The sequence below is a fragment of the Hoplias malabaricus genome, chromosome 3 (genome assembly GCF_029633855.1).
Source record: "Hoplias malabaricus isolate fHopMal1 chromosome 3, fHopMal1.hap1, whole genome shotgun sequence".
In the NCBI taxonomy this organism is placed as follows: Eukaryota; Metazoa; Chordata; class Actinopteri; order Characiformes; family Erythrinidae; genus Hoplias; species Hoplias malabaricus.
In genome coordinates this window covers 11,428,529-11,447,347 of record NC_089802.1, presented here as the reverse complement: position 1 = coordinate 11,447,347, position 18,819 = coordinate 11,428,529, and the positions used below count along the sequence as shown (strand labels likewise).

The 18,819-nt window shown below is 38.1% G+C and overlaps 1 protein-coding gene across 1 annotated transcript; it reads right to left on the bottom strand.

Annotated features, from left to right (window-relative positions):
* Positions 1 to 1,911: 1,911 nt before the first annotated feature.
* kif5bb (kinesin family member 5B, b) lies at positions 1,912 to 18,495 on the bottom strand. Its single transcript, XM_066663256.1, has 26 exons — positions 18,079 to 18,495; positions 13,200 to 13,287; positions 13,010 to 13,083; positions 12,807 to 12,911; positions 12,651 to 12,699; positions 12,254 to 12,309; positions 12,090 to 12,177; positions 11,410 to 11,534; positions 11,196 to 11,300; positions 10,908 to 11,053; positions 10,650 to 10,798; positions 9,928 to 10,118; positions 9,713 to 9,781; positions 9,349 to 9,555; positions 8,893 to 9,036; positions 8,594 to 8,782; positions 8,280 to 8,397; positions 8,007 to 8,062; positions 7,615 to 7,724; positions 7,376 to 7,477; positions 7,162 to 7,222; positions 6,879 to 6,950; positions 5,961 to 6,065; positions 5,376 to 5,592; positions 4,552 to 4,685; positions 1,912 to 4,463 (listed from the first exon to the last, which is right to left on the bottom strand). Exons 1-25 carry the CDS (start codon positions 18,202 to 18,204, stop codon positions 4,558 to 4,560), a joined length of 2,880 nt encoding a protein of 959 aa, XP_066519353.1. The 5' UTR covers positions 18,205 to 18,495; the 3' UTR covers positions 1,912 to 4,463; positions 4,552 to 4,557.
* Between the last annotated feature and the right edge of the window lie 324 nt (positions 18,496 to 18,819).

The window sequence follows — 18,819 nt, the reverse complement described above, 5'->3', positions numbered from 1 at the left end:
TGGACGGTCTGCCTGTAGCGCTACCGTTATTGGTCGATAACCTTCTCTGTAAACATTTAATTGGTCAGTCTGCACGTCAGTGGTCCTCGTTTACGTCAGGCAAAGCTCATGTACCCACCCTCGTCTCGAGCAGCTATGCCGAAATGTAAATGTATGTTCTCGGATGAATTAAAAAGAAATTCCCATGTTTTCCCATGTGTAGCAAATAAAGGTGTAAAGGACCTAAAAGCACACATAGGTTCAGCTAAACATACAACGGCAGCGAGGGGCGAGAGCCATCTCAGATCTGGTCACCCTAGTTGAGCACATATAATTATTGTAATAAAAAAAAAACACATTAGAGCAGTAGACTACCCGACTTATCTTCCATGGCGCAGCTGAGATTCAGTGCCTTGCTCAAGCGCAATACCCTGAATCCTGTTGATTTGCCAAAGGACCCTGTCACTTGTTCAACAATTCCGCCTGTTGTGCAGGGGTTGACCAGATGACACCGCTTAATTCACCTGTGTTCTTTCTTAATTCTACCCTTTGTCCTGCATCATTTCCACATCGTCCCGCATGAGTACACACTTCAGTTCACAAAGCGCTTTATAATGAGCTGAATCAGTTTATTTAAAAATCGGAGAGAAACCGAACAAGTGCAGGACAGTGGGAACACCGAGACGGGGATGGCAACAACAGGATCTCTCCGCCTCCAATAGGATTGGACAGAGGACCACCCTGAGCTAGGATTGGTTGAGGTTTTCCTGCCTCCTGAGCAAGGATTGGGTGTCGGAAAACAGGCGGGAAACAGAGGGGGGGCCCTGGTGGAGCGTCATCTGCGTGCCGTGGTACATCACTATGGAAACGGATGGCAACAAGGAGCGTGAGAAGAGGTTAACCCCACGCGCGCCCTCAGACTCACCGCAACACCGCCATTCACAAAGTGAATCTAAGAGAACGTGTTTTATTTTCTTTTTCATTTATGATAAGATACGATATATTTTATTGTCAGACTCCTCTGAAATCTGAAAGGGGTTTTAGAATATGATTAGTGGAACTGCCAATTAATTAGAGCCGTTCAGTGCGATTCTGTGGATATGTCCCATGTCTCCAGCTCTTTGACAAGTTCAGTGTTGGGAGCGGTTATGTAATACCCACTAAAGAGGCTGAGCAGTTGTTGCCCAATGCTGCCACCGTCCGTTTATCTGATGACAGCGCATATAATCGTGGTTTGTAAGTCCCTGCAACTATCTTTACACAGGGCACGTCCTTTACAGAACATCAAAAACCCACAGTCGCTCACATACTAACACTCATGGACATTTTGAACAACCACTCCATCTAACAGCGTTTTGGATTGTGTGTGTATGTGTGTGTGTGTGTGTGTGTGGGGGGGGGGGGGGGTACCAGATCACTGAGGAAATCCACAGACACAGGGACCACACCAAACTGTTAGGGCCACTGTATGCACACCACAGTGGGACCCAGCACTTACAGTCAGTCCTACAGGTCAATAAGAGTTAATAAAAACAAATATATCAGTTGTCCAACAGTTCTTTACTTACTGTTCTGCCAGAAATTAAATTAGATACACTAATGACTAAAGACCAAATTAATTAAGACCAAAACCTGGAATCAGGGACCATAGAACACTTTTTTTATCCTGCCCTGCAGATTCTGATCTTTCCCCCCAGCTCAAACACACCTCATCAGCTTAGTAACAAGCCTTTCCTAAGTTGAACTGAATTCATCCAGGAAAACACAAATATGAGAGGCAGGGATGGGAACTGAAGCCCTGGGCTGTAACCATGAATGGACTTATGTAGAAGATACAATGTTGTTGATTCCTGAAAGCAATCAAAATATAGGAGTTACAAAATGCAATACAACAATAGATAAATACACAAAAGACAATTTTATATAGTTAATTTTATTTGCGTTTCATTTCAAGGGGTGAAAACATGGCCTACAGTAAGCATTCAGAAGAAATATACACAGCATTTCAGTCCAGTCTATAATTACACACACAGAGCTGACTGTATACACACCAAGTTCTCTCGCCATATAATATCCTGTTACAGTCCTTTAAACCTAAAAACTGTCCATATCAATCGTAGTTTGAGCTTTCTAGACTAATGGTCTCTGCAGGTGACACTATTCAAAATAACAATTATACAATTTGGTGAGGAAAATTTCATCTAGTCAGTTTTACATATGAGATGCTTATATTTAGATCATAATTTTTAAGGTGTTTAACTGAGATGGAACATTTAAAGTGCTTTTAAAAATACATAGGAAAACCAAACATTTTCTTAAAGGCCAGATAAATCCTTTGTATATTGGCTTACTTAACCTATCACTTACTTCAGTACTGTGTAACTTGCATTACGCCTGATCCATATTGCACATATTTTTTTTTTCTCTCCAGAGATATTCAGCCATCACCCTGCTACAGCTACTGAAATTTACCCAAGACAACTAACAAGACACAGGTGAACATTTTATCAAAAACGAAAACCAAAAGAGAGTGGAGCCTAAAGAAAAAAAAAGTAGAAAATATCAAAATATCAACAAGAAACAAAATACCCAGGTCTATATTAAAACAGAAATAAATAAAAATATCCACCTGCAAACACAATATAATGACAAAATGGCAAAAACTATTAAATAAACCCACCCTAAATTCAGCTAGGCCCTTGCCTGACAAAAGGCAGCAATGTCACACAGTCTCCTAAACTGACAAAATCAAAACAATCAAATCCCTACTGCCTGTACAGGAAACTGCAACCACAGAGACAACAGCAGCGAGTGTTTATTTAACTGCCTGTGATTCCCAGGTGTGCATGAAGTTCAAGCTTTTCATTAACCATTCAATCAAACTGAGACTGATTTCATAAACACTCGTACACTAGTGTAAACACAAATATGAGCAGATTTATAAAAGCATTTAGTGCACATGCAATTAAAATAAAAATGGTCCTTTAGCATCTGTCAAAGGCTGAAAAACAGCAAAGGTCTCCATTACTCACTGCTTGAAACAGCAAACAATCTGTGCTAAATGCTTTATTAAATCATGCTCAGTGCCCATGAAGTATACTGGCGATTATATGGGTCTGTCACCATATATTAACTGGCCAGAGTCTTTGATGAAACATCGACAAACATTCATGGATTAAAGTAACATAGCTTCTGAACATGGCTCAGCACCTGGACTAGATCTTCATATTGTGAAGTTATTTCAGTATCAGTTTCACACCAAAATACAAATAATAAGTGTGTTCTATGCTAAAACCAAAAAAAAACATGATTCTCATACAGAGCAGTATAGGTTTGATAAGGAATGGAAATTGTGGCATGCACAGGGCCAGACTATTAAAACGGGAGATAAAATACCCCACCTCTGCTTCCTTCTATGGGAACTCCATTCAAAATGCAGTTATTACATTGTAAATTATACAAATCTGAACTGCAATTCTTTACACCTAAAAACCTTGCTAAATAATTGGAAGCCTATAAGGCAGTACACCAAATCAGTAGTGATCAATCCTTGACTTGAAAAGTGACTTTTTAAATGACATGCACCTCAGCCAGGCAAGGAGCAGCAACATTGAAAATCTCAGCCTTTCTTCATCAACTAAAACTACGAAACAAAAATCTATAAATTAACAGGTGACGTTCCATTAAAACACAGACTGAGCTTTAACATGTGTTTCTCTACGCTGATATAACTATCAGTAATGATGCACATTGACCTTTATGCTTTTTTACAGTGCTTTAAAATATGGAGTGTCTACAATAAGCAGCTTTGTGTCCTCTTACGACGTTCATCTTTGTTTCTACTTTCTTCATTCCTTTTTGTTTGTAACATGACACTTTATACCTTACAAAACTCCCGATGCTTAGTAACGTATTCCAATAAACAAAAACAAGTCCTCCATTTATGTACAGTTAGACTGTAGTGTTTAACATATCCATTCAAGTGAATCTGTTTAATGGAAACTGTTCAGTAAAGGGAAGAGAGAACAAGACCACGCTCTCCAAAACAATCAAAAACAAGTGGTGAATATCATACGTAAATAAGGCTAGGAGGATGCATTAACTAGGACTTTTATCTTTTTTTTAAACCCTTTTGTAAATGTTGAAGATACATTCAGCTTGGCACAGTGAGGGACTAGAATGGTAGAATGTGAATAGAAACCTACTGTTTAAGAGTGAAGCTATACACTACTTACACAGCAGTGATTGCACTCAGGGTTTTTTCCCCCCATCTTATTAGTATGTTTTTGTGTTTAAAAGGTGGGATGAGTCACTAATGATATGAGTGGAAAGGACAACTGTACATCCCAGGTAGGAATATTTCATACATACATATACATACTTATATTCAAATATATATATATATAATCATAGATGTTAAGTCGACGGAACTGTCCAGTGTTAAATAGGGCAGTTCTACTCAGAGAACTTGCAGACTTCAGGTCCTATTTTAAGAAAGAAACAAAGACGTACATTAAAACATTATATAAAACGAATTAGTATTTGGTCAAATACCATACAGAAACAACTTACTTCTTTTTATGGTTTCCCTCCTCCTCCACGAATGCCCACTGACTGGTTGTTCTGAAAGAGTCCTGCTCCAGAGCGGTTAATGTTTGGGTGGGTGGGGGAAGCAACCGGTGGTTGACCTGGTCTGATTGGTTTGGCTAGAACATGGTAATAAAAGGAATATGTAAGCAGTGTATAGATCAGATATAGATATAAACTTGAGAACTTATTCTAATTTGCAGAGTTACAGCTTATTCCAATTTAAAGTCATCCTAACATGAGTGGAAGGTTTGTAAAAACATTTCGCATGGTTCTGGGTTATTTCAATGTTAACAGTTTCAGCAAAGGCCATTCTTGCCTTTTGACGAGAGGCTTGGTTACTGCAGAGTGGGCTGTACCCAAAGATACTGTACCCAAAGACAGAAGCTAGACTTTTAAGAGCTGAATTGGTGACCATTTCCATCTGCAGTGTTCCTCATGAAGAGTCTCTGTATCATCACATACCCTTGTACATTTTTCTTAAATGGAGGACCAGCTTTATTAGTGACACTGAAAAGCATCAATATTCTAGAAATCACTCTAGGAATGACCCGCCTCTCTTGCAATGGCTGAAAGGATTAGTTCTCCAGCCTTCAGACTGGGGTAAGCAGTGACTTTGAAATTTAGGAAAATAAAAGTTGTTTTCTAATCATTACTGTACATAAATATGTATGCAAGATTCAAACTACAAAGTGGGATATGGGTAAAAATTTCCAGGATAAATCTAACAAATAATTCAAATTACAAAGTATAAATTCATGTATTCAATACAAATACTAAGCCAACTAGCTGTGTGTGTACATGCGTACCTATCTGTGCAGAATGTCCTCTGCGAGCCATGTTCTTGGCTCTAACGGCCTCTTTGATGCGGTCCACCTCTTGCTGGTAGCGCTTGCGATCACGCGCTGCATTCTCTTTGGCCTCTTTCAGCGCTGTCTCCAGAGACTTCACACGTTCAGCCGTTGCACGCAGACGCTTCTCCAGTTTAGGCAGCTCACAGCGAAGATCTGCATTGTCACGCACCAGCTAGAGATATGGAGAACAAAGGTTATTTTTGAAAAAAAATTACAATTATATATTATTTAAACAAATACAAGCTGTGATGCAGGTGAAAAAGAGGGCTTTTGAAAACACAATTCCACTCAACATCAACAGACCTCCACAGATGTTGAAAACACAAACACATACAGATTTTGTGTACTAGGGTGGTGTACTACGGCCCTAAAATATCACAATATTTCAGTGTATTTTTGCTATACATTCCTGGTGATATAACAAAACAATGAAAAATATTTAATTAATTTCAAGGACATGGAAAAGCAACAACATTATTTTTTAAAAATTATATAGATACTACTGCAAATTGTAAAACATGATACAGCCTTAGTGTGTACCTGCTTGTGGACTTTAGTGAGTTGTTCTAGGTTGTTCTCCAGGAAGGAAATCTTCTGCTTTTGAGCTGCACTTCCACCAGTGTCATCTGAATCCATCTCAGCACTCTGAAAGACAATATTTCATTAATAACTTTTTTCATGCACCGAAATATACATTTCCTAACAAGTGCACCACGTTTGTCACAAAAAAGAGTCTACTCCTGGGCTATGTGCGATCAGACATTTTGGGAATATAAGCTTTTTTTTTTTTCCCAGAAAAAAATTGTGCAGAGTTTCTGGTGTAATATGTGCACTACAGTTAACTCTGGAGCATGGATGATTAATCTGTAACAGATATTCATTTGTTAATTGTTCTTTAATCAATAGTATTTTTTAAACATATCAAGGTTTCACTGCTGTTTGCTCCTATAGTGTCCTATTCTACATTCATTCATTATCTGTAACCGCTTATCCAGTTCAGGGTCACGGTGGGTCCTGAGCCTACCTGGAATCATTGGGCGCAAGGCGGGAATACACCCTGGAGGGGGCGCCAGTCCTTCACAGGGCAACACGCATACCTATGGACACTTGAGTCGCCAATCCACCTACCAACGTGTGTTTTTGGACTGTGGAAGGAAACCGGAGCACCCAGCGGAAACCCACGCAGACACTGGGAGAACACACCAAACTCCTCACAGACAGTCACCCAGAGTTGGAATCGAACCCACAACCTCCAGGTCCCCGGAGCTGTGTGACTGCGACACTACATGCTGCGCCACCATGCTGCCCCCTATTCTACAGGATTAACTCATTTTTTACATTACTGGTTTACTTCCACAGTCTTTGCAATATATACTGCTTCCAAGAATGCCCACAGGTCAGGTATGTAAAAAATAAATAATGAGACTACGATCAAGCAAGATATTAAAGTTTGCCTACCTTCTTAACTCGGGTTGCCAAATCTTGCACAAACAGCTTCCGCAGATTATGAAGGGTTTGGAGCTCCTTAGCCTTGAAAGAACAAAATACGCAATGAGTGTATGCATGTCAGAAACATATTTTATGAAAATTAGTCTCATGTCTTTGGTTGTGAATTTTAGTTTAGATTAGTACTCCCATTTCTCAATCCCTATGAATGGTCAAAATCAAGCAATATTAGAGTCTATAAAGCTCAAACTGAAGCCACCCCCATGACATAAGTATGCACTTAGAAAGTACTCACCACTGTCTCCTCCAAGCCCTTCAGGTCTTGTCTGGCCTGTTCCCTTCTGTCCTGCATAACCCTGTTTCCATACAGATTTAAAAGTATATGTATAATTTTAATTAAAAAAAAACAAAAAAAAAAAAAAACACAACAACAACACACAAAATAATATTTCACAGGAATAAACTAGAAACCCTGATCAGACATCTATGAGTGTATGAGAGGTTCATACGTGAGTTCATGTAGCTTGCGGCTCTTATCCTGATCTGTAGCTTTGAGCTTCTCATGTTCCACCCGAAGACGCTCTTGTTCCAACATAATTTTCTGATTCAAACTACATACAGAGAGAGAGAAGAGACACAGACATAAATGGGATGTAATCAGGGCAGTTTCTGATTGAGGGTTTTAACAAATTTTTAAAACTTAGTAAACAAACAAACAAACAAATAAATAAACAAAACATCATCTTACTCCTGTATTTCAGTGATGAGTTTCTCTTTTGTCTCCAGTTCATCTCGTAGGCTGCTGAGTTGTTTCTGATGAGCCTCCCTATGGTTCTGGATCTGTTGCTCCACTGCTGCCTAAATACACACACACACACACACACACACACACACTTAAGGACACTTCTTCTATTATGTGAATATAATCCATGTAATCCTTAAGGCATATTATCTTCATAATGCATAATGTAATCAGAAAAACATTTAAACAAACTATGGAGAGTGGAAAACAATGAAAATACTATAATAAAATAAATAATTTTACAAAGTAAGTTGAAAGAATATTTGGAAAAAGTCTTATTATACACATGTGAACATACAGAATAAATAAGGTTTTACTAACAATAATGCGATACTAACCTTGACCTCATTGGCTGTTTGAATCTCATTCTCTTTCTCCATAGCATGAACCTTCTCTGTAAAGTTTTAGAAGCAAGAACCAAAAATGAGCAAACAACCTTCAATAAGCATTTAAAACAGGCAAAAACTCAAAGCACTTTAAAATACAGCAATATTAAGTTCTGATACTTACACACACAAAATAAACTTTTATATAATATAAGATTTATTTACTCTCTAACCATTCTTTTGAACTACGTGTGTCTTAGAGATATACAATGTCTGTGTATATACCCTGAGCACTGATTTTGACCAGTTCCTCATTCAGCGAGTCTACATTTTCCTCCAACTGCCTCTTTTTGTGTTCAATGTTCTGAAGGTACTCCGTCAGAGACTTAATCTTAGCCTCATGCTGCAGAAACAGAGAAAATACTGCACATTAACACACCATTTTCTTAAAGTAGAAATCACATATACTTCATAGTTAATAGAATGTGCTATATTTCTTCTAGAATATTCTTTACAAAATGCGTGTGACTTGCCCAGAAAAAAAAGCCGTATGGCCCTAACAAGTGTGCGTCTAGCAGTTCAGCTTTCACATAAGTTACCTGAGAAATGCGTAGTTGACAGGCAGCGAGCTCCTTCTCATTCTCATCCATCTTTTTGTTACTGTCAGCTTGAGCAGTCTCTAGCTGCTTACTGCGCTTCACCAAGGTCTTGACCTCTGACTTCATCTTACTTATGTACAGCCGGGCTACTGTGAACTCCTCATCAATCAAACCACTGCCTTCATGGTGCTGCACAGGAGACCGAAAAAAAGGGATGAGAAAAGAGTGTTCAATCATGGGGCTAACATAAAAACAAAATGGCAGAAAAACACTGACACAAGGCCACACTATAACTTTACCTTGATATCATTGCTACCCACAGCAATACCAATTTCGGCCAAGTCCTTCAGTAGTGATGACATCATCTCAGTTACCCTCTTCTTCTGGTGATTAGACATTTCCTTCAACTTCTGCAGCTCAGAGTCTAAAGAAGCCAGAACACTCTGGAAAAAACACACAAACCTCAGCTCCAAGACACCAAAGGCACATTAGATTATATTTAAACTTTTTAATTACGTATGTTTGTTCACTGCTCAAAACTACGAAATCTGTAACAACATTTCACAAAATGTAGTCATTTATCATTAACTCAAATCAACTGAATTTCCAAGCCAGGACAATGTGAAGAATGCTGTTCACATCTCAACCATACTCGACTCTAGTGTTTTACTGATTGCTCTTTTGAATATGTTTTTTCCCCCTGGATGTGTCGCTCCCATATAGTCTAAAAATAAGGACAATCAATGCACACACACCGATTTCTGGCTGAGTTCATCACTGATGGTCTCAAACTCCTTCGTCTTGTCCTCCACTTCCTGACTCTTCTGGTCATAGTTGACAGCAAGTTCTTCTAGTGCCTGCAGCACTTCTTTAACCTCCTCCTTCGATGCATCGTTCTCCATCTGTAGACGTGTCAGCTCTGCCTGGAGATTATCATGATCCCTCCGTGATGAGGCCAGCAGCTAGCAAGCATACACAAGTTCAATTGTTATAATACATAGACAATTACACACAGTTCATTCAGCATGTCACATTTCTACCAAACATCTGCTCAACGCTATTAGATCAGACGAGGTAATGTGAAAGAACAGTGAAAAGAAGCCCTACTGAGACCCTCACCTCTTCCTGATCCAACATCTGCTGCTTCAGTTTTTCAGCCAGCTGAGACTGCTGATTTATCTCATCATCCTATAGAGAGAAAGACATGAATTATTGAAAAGGAAAAAAGAAACATACATGTAACGTGAGGTAAAAGACGAATTTTAATGCTGTTGATACATTATTCAAACTTAATATACATTAGCCATGTTTACTAGCTCAGAAGCCTTTGTCACCTTGTCATCCAGTTGCTTATACATTTTGGCCAGTTCCTCCTCAAATTTCTCTCTCTCTGAGTCAGTCAGACGCACTGCTGGGATGCTGGGAGTGGAGGCCATCTTATCGTTATTCACGGTATTATCCAAAGCTAATACCTCAGCATTGGCCTTTTCCTTGTCATACTGCTCATCAATTGGCACCGTCTCACCTACATGCATTAAAGCCAGGAAATAAAATACTATAATTAATTGAGGTGACAACCACCGTTAATTAACAATATGTTATGTGATAAATTAATATTTAAATAACAATTAATGCATGTTCTAACTAACCAGAATTCCCCCATGAAGCCCAGTCTTTTTTCTCTTGCTGGGACAATGTTACTTTAGTTCTCTCTTTTAAATACCACTTTAAAGGGAAGGTTTTGTGCTCCACAATTCTAGTCACCAAGGAATTGGAATAATCCTGCTGCACTCACTAGACAGTTTTGATGAAACCATAAATATATAAACATATGTGATTACAGTTTTCAAGTTGAATTGCTGGCAATTAACTTTCAGTTGCAGGATATAATTCAAATTAGAGAAACTAATACTGAATTTCAAGTGTTTACTCAGACAAATTAAATTAATAATGAATTTTTAGTTGTTTGAAAGCAATATTCATTTTATACTGTGTTCTGAAGCAGAGATTTCCATAGCACACATTCACCTAGCTAAAATGGCAGCATTGTCTTTACCATTTCTCCAGCGGTTAAGTTCATTCTCCAGCCAAGTGATGGTACTGCGGAGTGTCTTATTCTTTTCTTTCTCTTTCTCATACTTTTTCTTCCACTGTTCCGCCGTCAACTCCACATTCACGCACACTGTATTCTTAATGGTCTTTGCCCTGAGAAACAATGCACAAACGTATACAAGTTCATTTATGGATATGGATACCTTTACATAGACTGACAGTGTTCAGAGAATATTGTTCAGTGAAGGCTGTGTATCCTTACCTCTGTCCGAACATAAGAGTTGTTTTGGTCTCAGCCTCATTGTAAGAGGAGGGAGAGCAACAGATAACAATGGTGGTTCTGCAGTTTCCACCCAGAGAATCTTGAAGAATCCTTGTCATCTTACTGTCTCTGTATGGAACATAAGTCTAAAGGAGAAAATATATATTAAATACATGTCACTTCAATAGCAAACATATTCCATACTCATTTTACATAGCTGGCTTGCCATTTGACCGTGATACTCTAAGCAATTAAACTAATACAAATATGAAAGTGCAGTAAACATACCGATCCTTCTGCCAGTGCAGATATGACATTGCCAAGTGCTGATAGGGATTTGTTAATGTTTTTGGCTTCATCCAACACAGCTCCTTCTGCTCCAGTCTTACTGACCTACAAAACCGCACCACATTCAACAACACATATGAGAAGAGAAACGAAACGAAGAGAGATACCAAGAAAGAACAACATGAAAACTGATTTGAACATTACACAATGTTACCTTTTCACTTCCAGCCAGATCCACCAGATAGAGTTTCCCACTTAGTTTCTGCTCTGTTTGTGTGTTCTCTTGCTTCACATTGATCAGGAAGATACTGTGACTTCTGGAGCTGTGCTCATTCATGTCTGCAACCAATTCACACACCGCATTATAAACCAATCAGTCATAACATGACCACATACTCCCAAGTGAAAAAAACGCTTTAGTCATCCTTCCCACCCGATGAGAACATGTCCAGCCATGAGACCATAATATCCTGACCATGGGTGACAAGCGGCCAAAGGAAACTGAGGTTAAGTAAATTGCTCAGATGCAAATAGCATCAGGAAGAACACTGCCATAAGAACAACTGATCTCAACACTTCAGATTTAGAACTACAACTTGTAACTTCCTATGAACAGAACAAACAACTTTTATTTTTGTTTTTTCTTATGTAACATATCACTACATCAATTATACACCAGAATGAACAGAACAGACATGAACATCCAATGCTTGGCCTTGTCATCCATTCATCTGTCTGTAACCGCTTATCCAATTCAGGGTTGCAGTGGGTCCAGAGCCTACCCGGAATCACTGGGCACAAGGCAGGAACATACCCTGGAGGGGCTGGACTTGTCAAATCGAAACAAAATATAGATTTTTAGAAACAGGAAAAAAAATGTCTGCAAAGGCTTACTTGTGACAGCCACATGTCTGTTGGACTTGCCCTCATCAATGGTGTCCATTACCTCCTCTGGGCTACACACAAAGCGTTCAGTGCAACCCTGCAGCAAAAGCAGACAGTAAGTTTGCTATATTCTGAAACTAAACAACCACATAAATTCAGATGATGACATTTACCTTCACATATGGAACCCTGTTCTTATCTTCGTGCACAGACAAGTTAGTCTTAGACACTGAAAAAGAGAGGAATGTTAAGTGTTTAATTTAACAAATTTAAGGTTTAAAAAAAAAAATAAATAATAAAAATAAATAAATCAGTATTTCAGAAGGTTAAATCAGGGTGTAATTTTTTTCTGTTTATTTAGAGATGGAACATATTTGTGTGTTGTGTTTTTTGTTTGTTTGTTTTTTTTTCCAAAAAGATAGTTATTGATATTTCAAAATTCTGATTCTTAAACCAGTCTAACAATAGTCAGAGTGAAGAGCTGTTTTGACACATTGATTTACAGATATATGACATTGTAATCAGTTATAAATGCCCATAGTTACTGATCAACATTATTTTTACACTTACCATCCAGTAAGTCTCTGATTTTGTCCAGATAAATCTCAAAATATGAAACCTTTCAAAGAAAAACAAATCTGTTAGCTTAAAAAGAATTAAAAAGAAAATGGACTATTATGAACACCTTTTAACTACTATTACTATTTCATGAGTTCTAACTTATACCTTGATGTGGAATTCCAAGTTTTCATCCATAGAGTAAATATAGTTAAATATGTCCTGTACAATGCGTGGAATGATTCCCATTCCATCTGGATCATGCAGATTACCCTAGAAAAATAAACAATAAAATCAATAAATAGAAATCTGCCAGAATATACAACATGCAACAATTTACCACTAGGAAAGTATGTTGTAAAATAACTCACTTCCATAGTGTGTGTTTTGCCAGAAGACGTCTGTCCATAAGCAAATATTGTACCATTATAGCCCTCAAGCACATCTGCAGGTGTTGGGAGAAAAAGAAATTTTTTTTTTAAAGCCCACTCTATATGCACTCTTAAAATATACTGCCACAGCACCCTCCAGTGGTGTGGAATGACCTCATATACACCTCACCTTTAACAATCTTCTGAGCACAGTCATTATATACTTGTTCTTGCGTTGTACTGGATTGGAAAACACGATCAAACATATATGGCTTCCCCTAAGGACACACAAAGATTCAAATTGGACAACATAAATGAAAGATCAGCAGGTCACAACAACAATCATACCTGCAAGAAAAAGTACAAAAAAAAAACAAACATACAGAACTTTTAACTTTCTTAAAACATTTTAAAATGGTGTCATTAAATTTGTTGGTGGCCTATAAAAATAGCATGAGAATATTTTTTAATTATGCTGTTTCTGCTAACTCAATAATTCTGACATATTTCTGTTGGGTTTCTTAACACACTCTGTTCTTACAAAACTATGCAGGTAAATATTAAAAACATCAGATGTTTTGAATTTAATACCAGATCACAGAACGCTTTAAGACGGTCTGAAAAAAAAGTGAGATGGATTTTCTGTGATTAACTCGAAAATCATCAAATCTTAATGAACAATGGCCTACTGCAACTGGAACTCGAGACCTCTGAACCAAGACGTAGGAGTTAATAGTTACTTCTCTAGCACTCATACAGCACTTCTTTACTACATTTTTATTATACACATTTTAACAGGTGTGTTGTTTAGACTGTCTAATTTTAAACAATTTTTGTAAAATGTTTATTTACAAAAATAAAGTGAGAAAGACTTAGGAGATTTCCATGTGAAGTAGGTATATGTTTGTTGGAGGTTGTGCAGATTGAATGTATGGTTGTACTGTGATAATCACTATGTTTACATACTTGAGAGAGTAATGGGTCATGACTTATAAATACACACTGTATGTACCATAGTGTTTATCACAAATTTTGCACAAGCTTTTTTATAGCGTCCCCAGACATCTTATATTTAAGGAATAAATCATAATTAAATGCCAGACATTATCCAACTAAAACATGGACTCAAACTGTCATGGATGTAAACCACCCAGAGCATCCCATTGTGGAGATCAGTCCCTAAATGTATATCTGTGCATATAAAAGTGTTCTAATGGTTGACAGACCTGCTTTGCGGGATCAAGCCTTGTCACGGAAAACTGGAGTAAATAATAAAAAACATCAGATTCAATCTAAAGGTTTTAACACACCTTGCTCTGTGTTAACTTGCATCAGTATCCTGAACTATGACCTCATCGTTACCAAACCTATTTACTACCAGTTTAATGCAAAAGTATCCAAAATCTCTATGTAAACCTGTGAACCTCCCCTGGTCCTAACAATAGCCATTAAAGAGTTAGGAAATTTGACTGATGTTTCTTCATTATTAATCAATGATCATCAGTTTTATCCAATTTTTTTCATGCATTTTCAATGGTTAAAAACAATAGCTATGCATTTTCTATCCTGAGGCTTTACATCTTCCATTGTCTACCTAAATGTTTTGGAGTTTTTTTTTTTACTTTCCCATGTTTTTTTTATACTTGCACCAAATTGTAAACACATCTGACTCATATCTGTGAATCCATGATTTTTGGTTGCTAATTTTGCATTATTTTACCAATTTTAACTTCATTCATTCATTCATTCATTATCTGTAACCGCTTATCCAGTTCAGGGTCGCGGTGGGTCCAGAGCCTACCTGGAATCATTGGGCGCAAGGCGGGGAATATACCCTGGAGGGGGCGCCAGTACTTCACAGGGCAACACACACACACACACACACACTCACTCACACCTACTGACACTTTGAAGTCACCAATCCACCTACCAACGTGCGTTTTTGGACTGGACACACCAACTCCAATTTTAACTTAATTTTTAAATTAAAATGTCTGCATCCTACATACCTTTGGAAATATTTCCCCATAAATTTAATATACGATTATTATCCCCCCCTCATTTTCAAATTACCATTTTCCAGCCTCTCTCTTATATGTTTTTGGTACTTTGTATTTGGGATTAGGCCATCCTGTACTGTGCCTCATTCAAAAGGTATGTCAGGCTGAAACAATTTCATGTATTTTGGATGCAGCAACTAAGTTAATAGACATTTTTGATTTTTAAAGACATCACACAAACAAATACAGAATATGCTGTTTTGTAGTTTAGTAAACATGCATTCCCAAGACTTGAGAGAGAACAGTGTTTTTAAACTTTAACAATAGGTCTGTCCCAAAATCTATCAAGCTGTCTATATAGAGAGTGTTTAACATCATTATGTGCATGCTCCCAACATGTAGGCTGTCCCAATTCTTTGATACCTTAAATATGCTTCACACTGAGGTACCTTAATCTGGATGCATTTTAAGGTGGCATCAAATCATCCCTCAGCAGCTAAGGTAACTATGATGCAACGCAAGGACACCTTCCATTTATTTAACTCTTCTTCTAGAGCAAATAATAATCCAAATTGCGATAAAAACGGAACGAGCAGAATCCATGGTGCTGACACACATGGGCAATGTTAGCAGCTGAGGTAAGTAAACATCCATTGTGTATATATTGCATGCATCTCTCTTACTAAACATAAAATAGACAAAAAAATTATTTTTCCCATGTCATGAGGTATTTTCTTTCTTTTTTTTTTTTTTTTTTGTTGGTTATATATTTACACCTGTAGGTTTGCAAGTTGTGCATGTTATTTCTAGATACTCATTTAAGTGAAGGGCTTCTATTAAGTATTTTTAAAGCTTAGGTGTTCTTAAAAAAGAAAAGAAACACATAATATCAGTGTTGATACAACTGTGTCATTTGTAAGGAATTTGATATTCCAAATCTATATAATGATGGAAACCCAGGAACAAATGCCAAACAAGTGAATGAGCCTGATCTCTATTAATAAAAGCTGACAATATTTGGTGTGGAACAGCTCAATGAGCCTCCTTAAATAACACTCACCCCAACCAACCCCACCCCATCCTTTCAACAATATCAGTCCACCCTGACAGTATAACAAAGCCGAGATGGCTGAGTCAAACAAGACAAGTCACACTGGTTACTGAAAGACTATCTCCAAATCTGTTCCTACAGAAACTCTTTCGAGATTAGTTTCTAATAAATATAATTACCACCTGATTGCTATGATTCTGAAGACCTTAATTACATCGTTAGATATGGTAACAGGCTGAAGCCAAAGTTCACTAGAAGATAGGTGCAGATAGTTAAGGTGAAGAGAATATGATTGATCACAACACTGTTTAAATAAAAATCTAAATGCTTTATTAATACTTAAACATTATTTATGTCTATAATATCTATTCAATTCAGCTTTCTAACTACACGTAGTGAACAACGTACCTAAAGCAGTAAGTAACAAAACATGATTTCAGAATAGAAAATCATATCATTCATTCATAACAAAACAGAAGTTATGTAGCAGATGAAGAAATTGTCTGGTAAGCATGTTTATCTCCAGGGTTTTCCAGGGACAATCAGAAAAACAACAGGAGTCAATAAAACTCCCACACCGCAGCCACTTTAACATGATTTACATCAATCCAAATAAAAGTGCCTCTGATGCAGAACAAACGCTGACAAGGAAAAAATCTAATTTGCTTTCAAAAGATACACATTTTAACTGGGAAAAGTTTGCCAGAATCACAGGACCAAGATGCAAGTTTCTATTCTCCAAATACTGAACTTTTTGTGTATTACAAAATCTGACTATACTTTTGCAATATTTATACTTGTAAAACATAATATTTAATTAGAGTAAATGCAAATGCATATAAATAAAGTATATCAAACAAAAGCACTCAATATCTTGAAGCCTGTTTGAAGAGCAAATCTTGCTTATGGATGCCTCTGGGCATCACATGAAGTTCGAACCCATCACCTGTTCTCTTTGTTTATTTTATGAAAAGCAATGATTATGTAAAACTCCAAATCAGATTGGGGATGATGTTTTTTTTGCGGTCTTAAATTGTAAATGCCCAGACTGCATTGTCTCAGGTGCTTAAATTATTTGCACAGTGTTTGAATTATGTAATTTCTGAAATACATTTGGTAAGGTATTTTATCTTTGCGTTGTTCATTTGGCCATGCGTGATTAAAGTAGGCCAAGTCAATCATGATGGACAGGCCGCAGCTGTGATGCTGTGCCAACTGTGTTCACTTGACAGCACTGAAATAATTGTAACATTACAACACATTGACCTGTACCCAGTGTGGTGGAATTTCCAATGGAGCTCCAGTAAAGTCATATCAGGGTTTCTAGAAGCTCAGTGGAAAAGGCCAAGTAAATTGCAGCTAGTTTGGAGCTACAAAATATAACCTGGGTAAACAAAGCTCTTTGTGCTAAACATTTAGGTCAATGTTATAAACACAGGGTCTAGTCAGTGTGTAGTGATTTTAGCCACATTTAACCACAAGTATAAAGGGCCGAAAGATAATGATGATGCTGCTACTCGCCAACGAAAGAAACAAAAAGCCAGTTAGGAACAAACCACTGACTGAAAAAGATAAATAAATAACGGCTGCTTTTCGAGTTAACCATTTAAACAAAGGGGCATAATTAAACACCGTTAAAAGGGGACGAAATCTCACTAAAACTGAGATCGGCTTTTCATTTGCAGTTTCCGCTCCACCTTAAATGATGCCATAGTTCCAGTAGCGCTAACGAAGGTACACAGTCCTATTTAAGGTGGAGCAGAACATATGAGTAAGACCCTGACAAATGAGGCCCGCGAAATATGTCATTGAAACTAAACCCTCAGCAGACGTTCAGACTCAAAAGTCACAACAATAATGACTGGTGAAAGGTATCCAGCAAACGTAAACGTTAATTTGGTGTGCAAACAGAGCGGAGCCGGAGCTAACACACGGCTAAAGGCTACCCGCTAGCGTGAACGGTGCTCAGTAACGTTAACGTTTATTTATTCAGACAGGGAGTCGGCCCTCACACTCACCCCGAGAACGACATTATCCTCTCCTTGAAACTTAGGGATGTATTTGTCGCCTCTCATGAGCTCGGAGCTGTTGAGCGGTCTGAACCGACACATCACTTTGATGGTGCATTCGGCCGGGTCCGCCATCTTCTCTCACTCCCGAGTCTGGATTCGTGGTCTCGGGGCGAGTCAGAGGAGCTGCTGCTGCAGCGGAGATACAGACGGAGACCAAGAAAGAGGCCGCGCCCCGAGAATGAATCACAACAGAGCGGCTTTATCCGCCAGGGACTGCTCCCCTGATCCTCACTTCACTGCTCCCCTAGCACAGAGGCCATAATGGGGTACCTGTCACCGCTCTCTTTCTATCCCCCCCCTCTCTGTCTCTCCCTGTCCGCCCCTCTCGCTCTCTGTCCGCGTCCGTCCGTTCGTCCCGCTCCGTTTCTCGGCGGTTTGCCGATGCGATGATGTTGAGGTGACGTCACTGCCGCGACATAGCAACAACAAAAATGGACCCCTTTCCGATCATATACATTTTGCGAAATGTTATAGTATTAAAACACATTATTATCTCACTAACAACAACAAAAGCTATATTTTATTCATTGAGTGTTTTTGTTTGCCATAGACTGTTAGGTTGAGTGGACCAGGTGTCAGTAGAGTTTAAAGCAACCTGAGTGGGGTCAAAAATACACTAACGTTACCTCAGATAATTAACAAAAGAATTTGTCACAACTTTTAGTCCGTTAAAGGAAGAGAGGTGCA

Bases quoted from the DNA above. Each gene is read 5' to 3' on its own strand.
- kif5bb (XM_066663256.1), bottom strand. From the start codon at position 18,204: ATGGCGGACCCGGCCGAATGCACCATCAAAGTGATGTGTCGGTTCAGA. The intron at 12,700-12,806 runs GTATAAGTTAGA...TTTCTTTGAAAG, and splicing joins ACTTGGAATTCCACATCAAG to GTTTCATATTTTGAGATTTA. The intron at 6,066-6,878 runs GTAGGCAAACTT...ATTGTCTTTCAG, and splicing joins TGGCAACCCGAGTTAAGAAG to AGTGCTGAGATGGATTCAGA.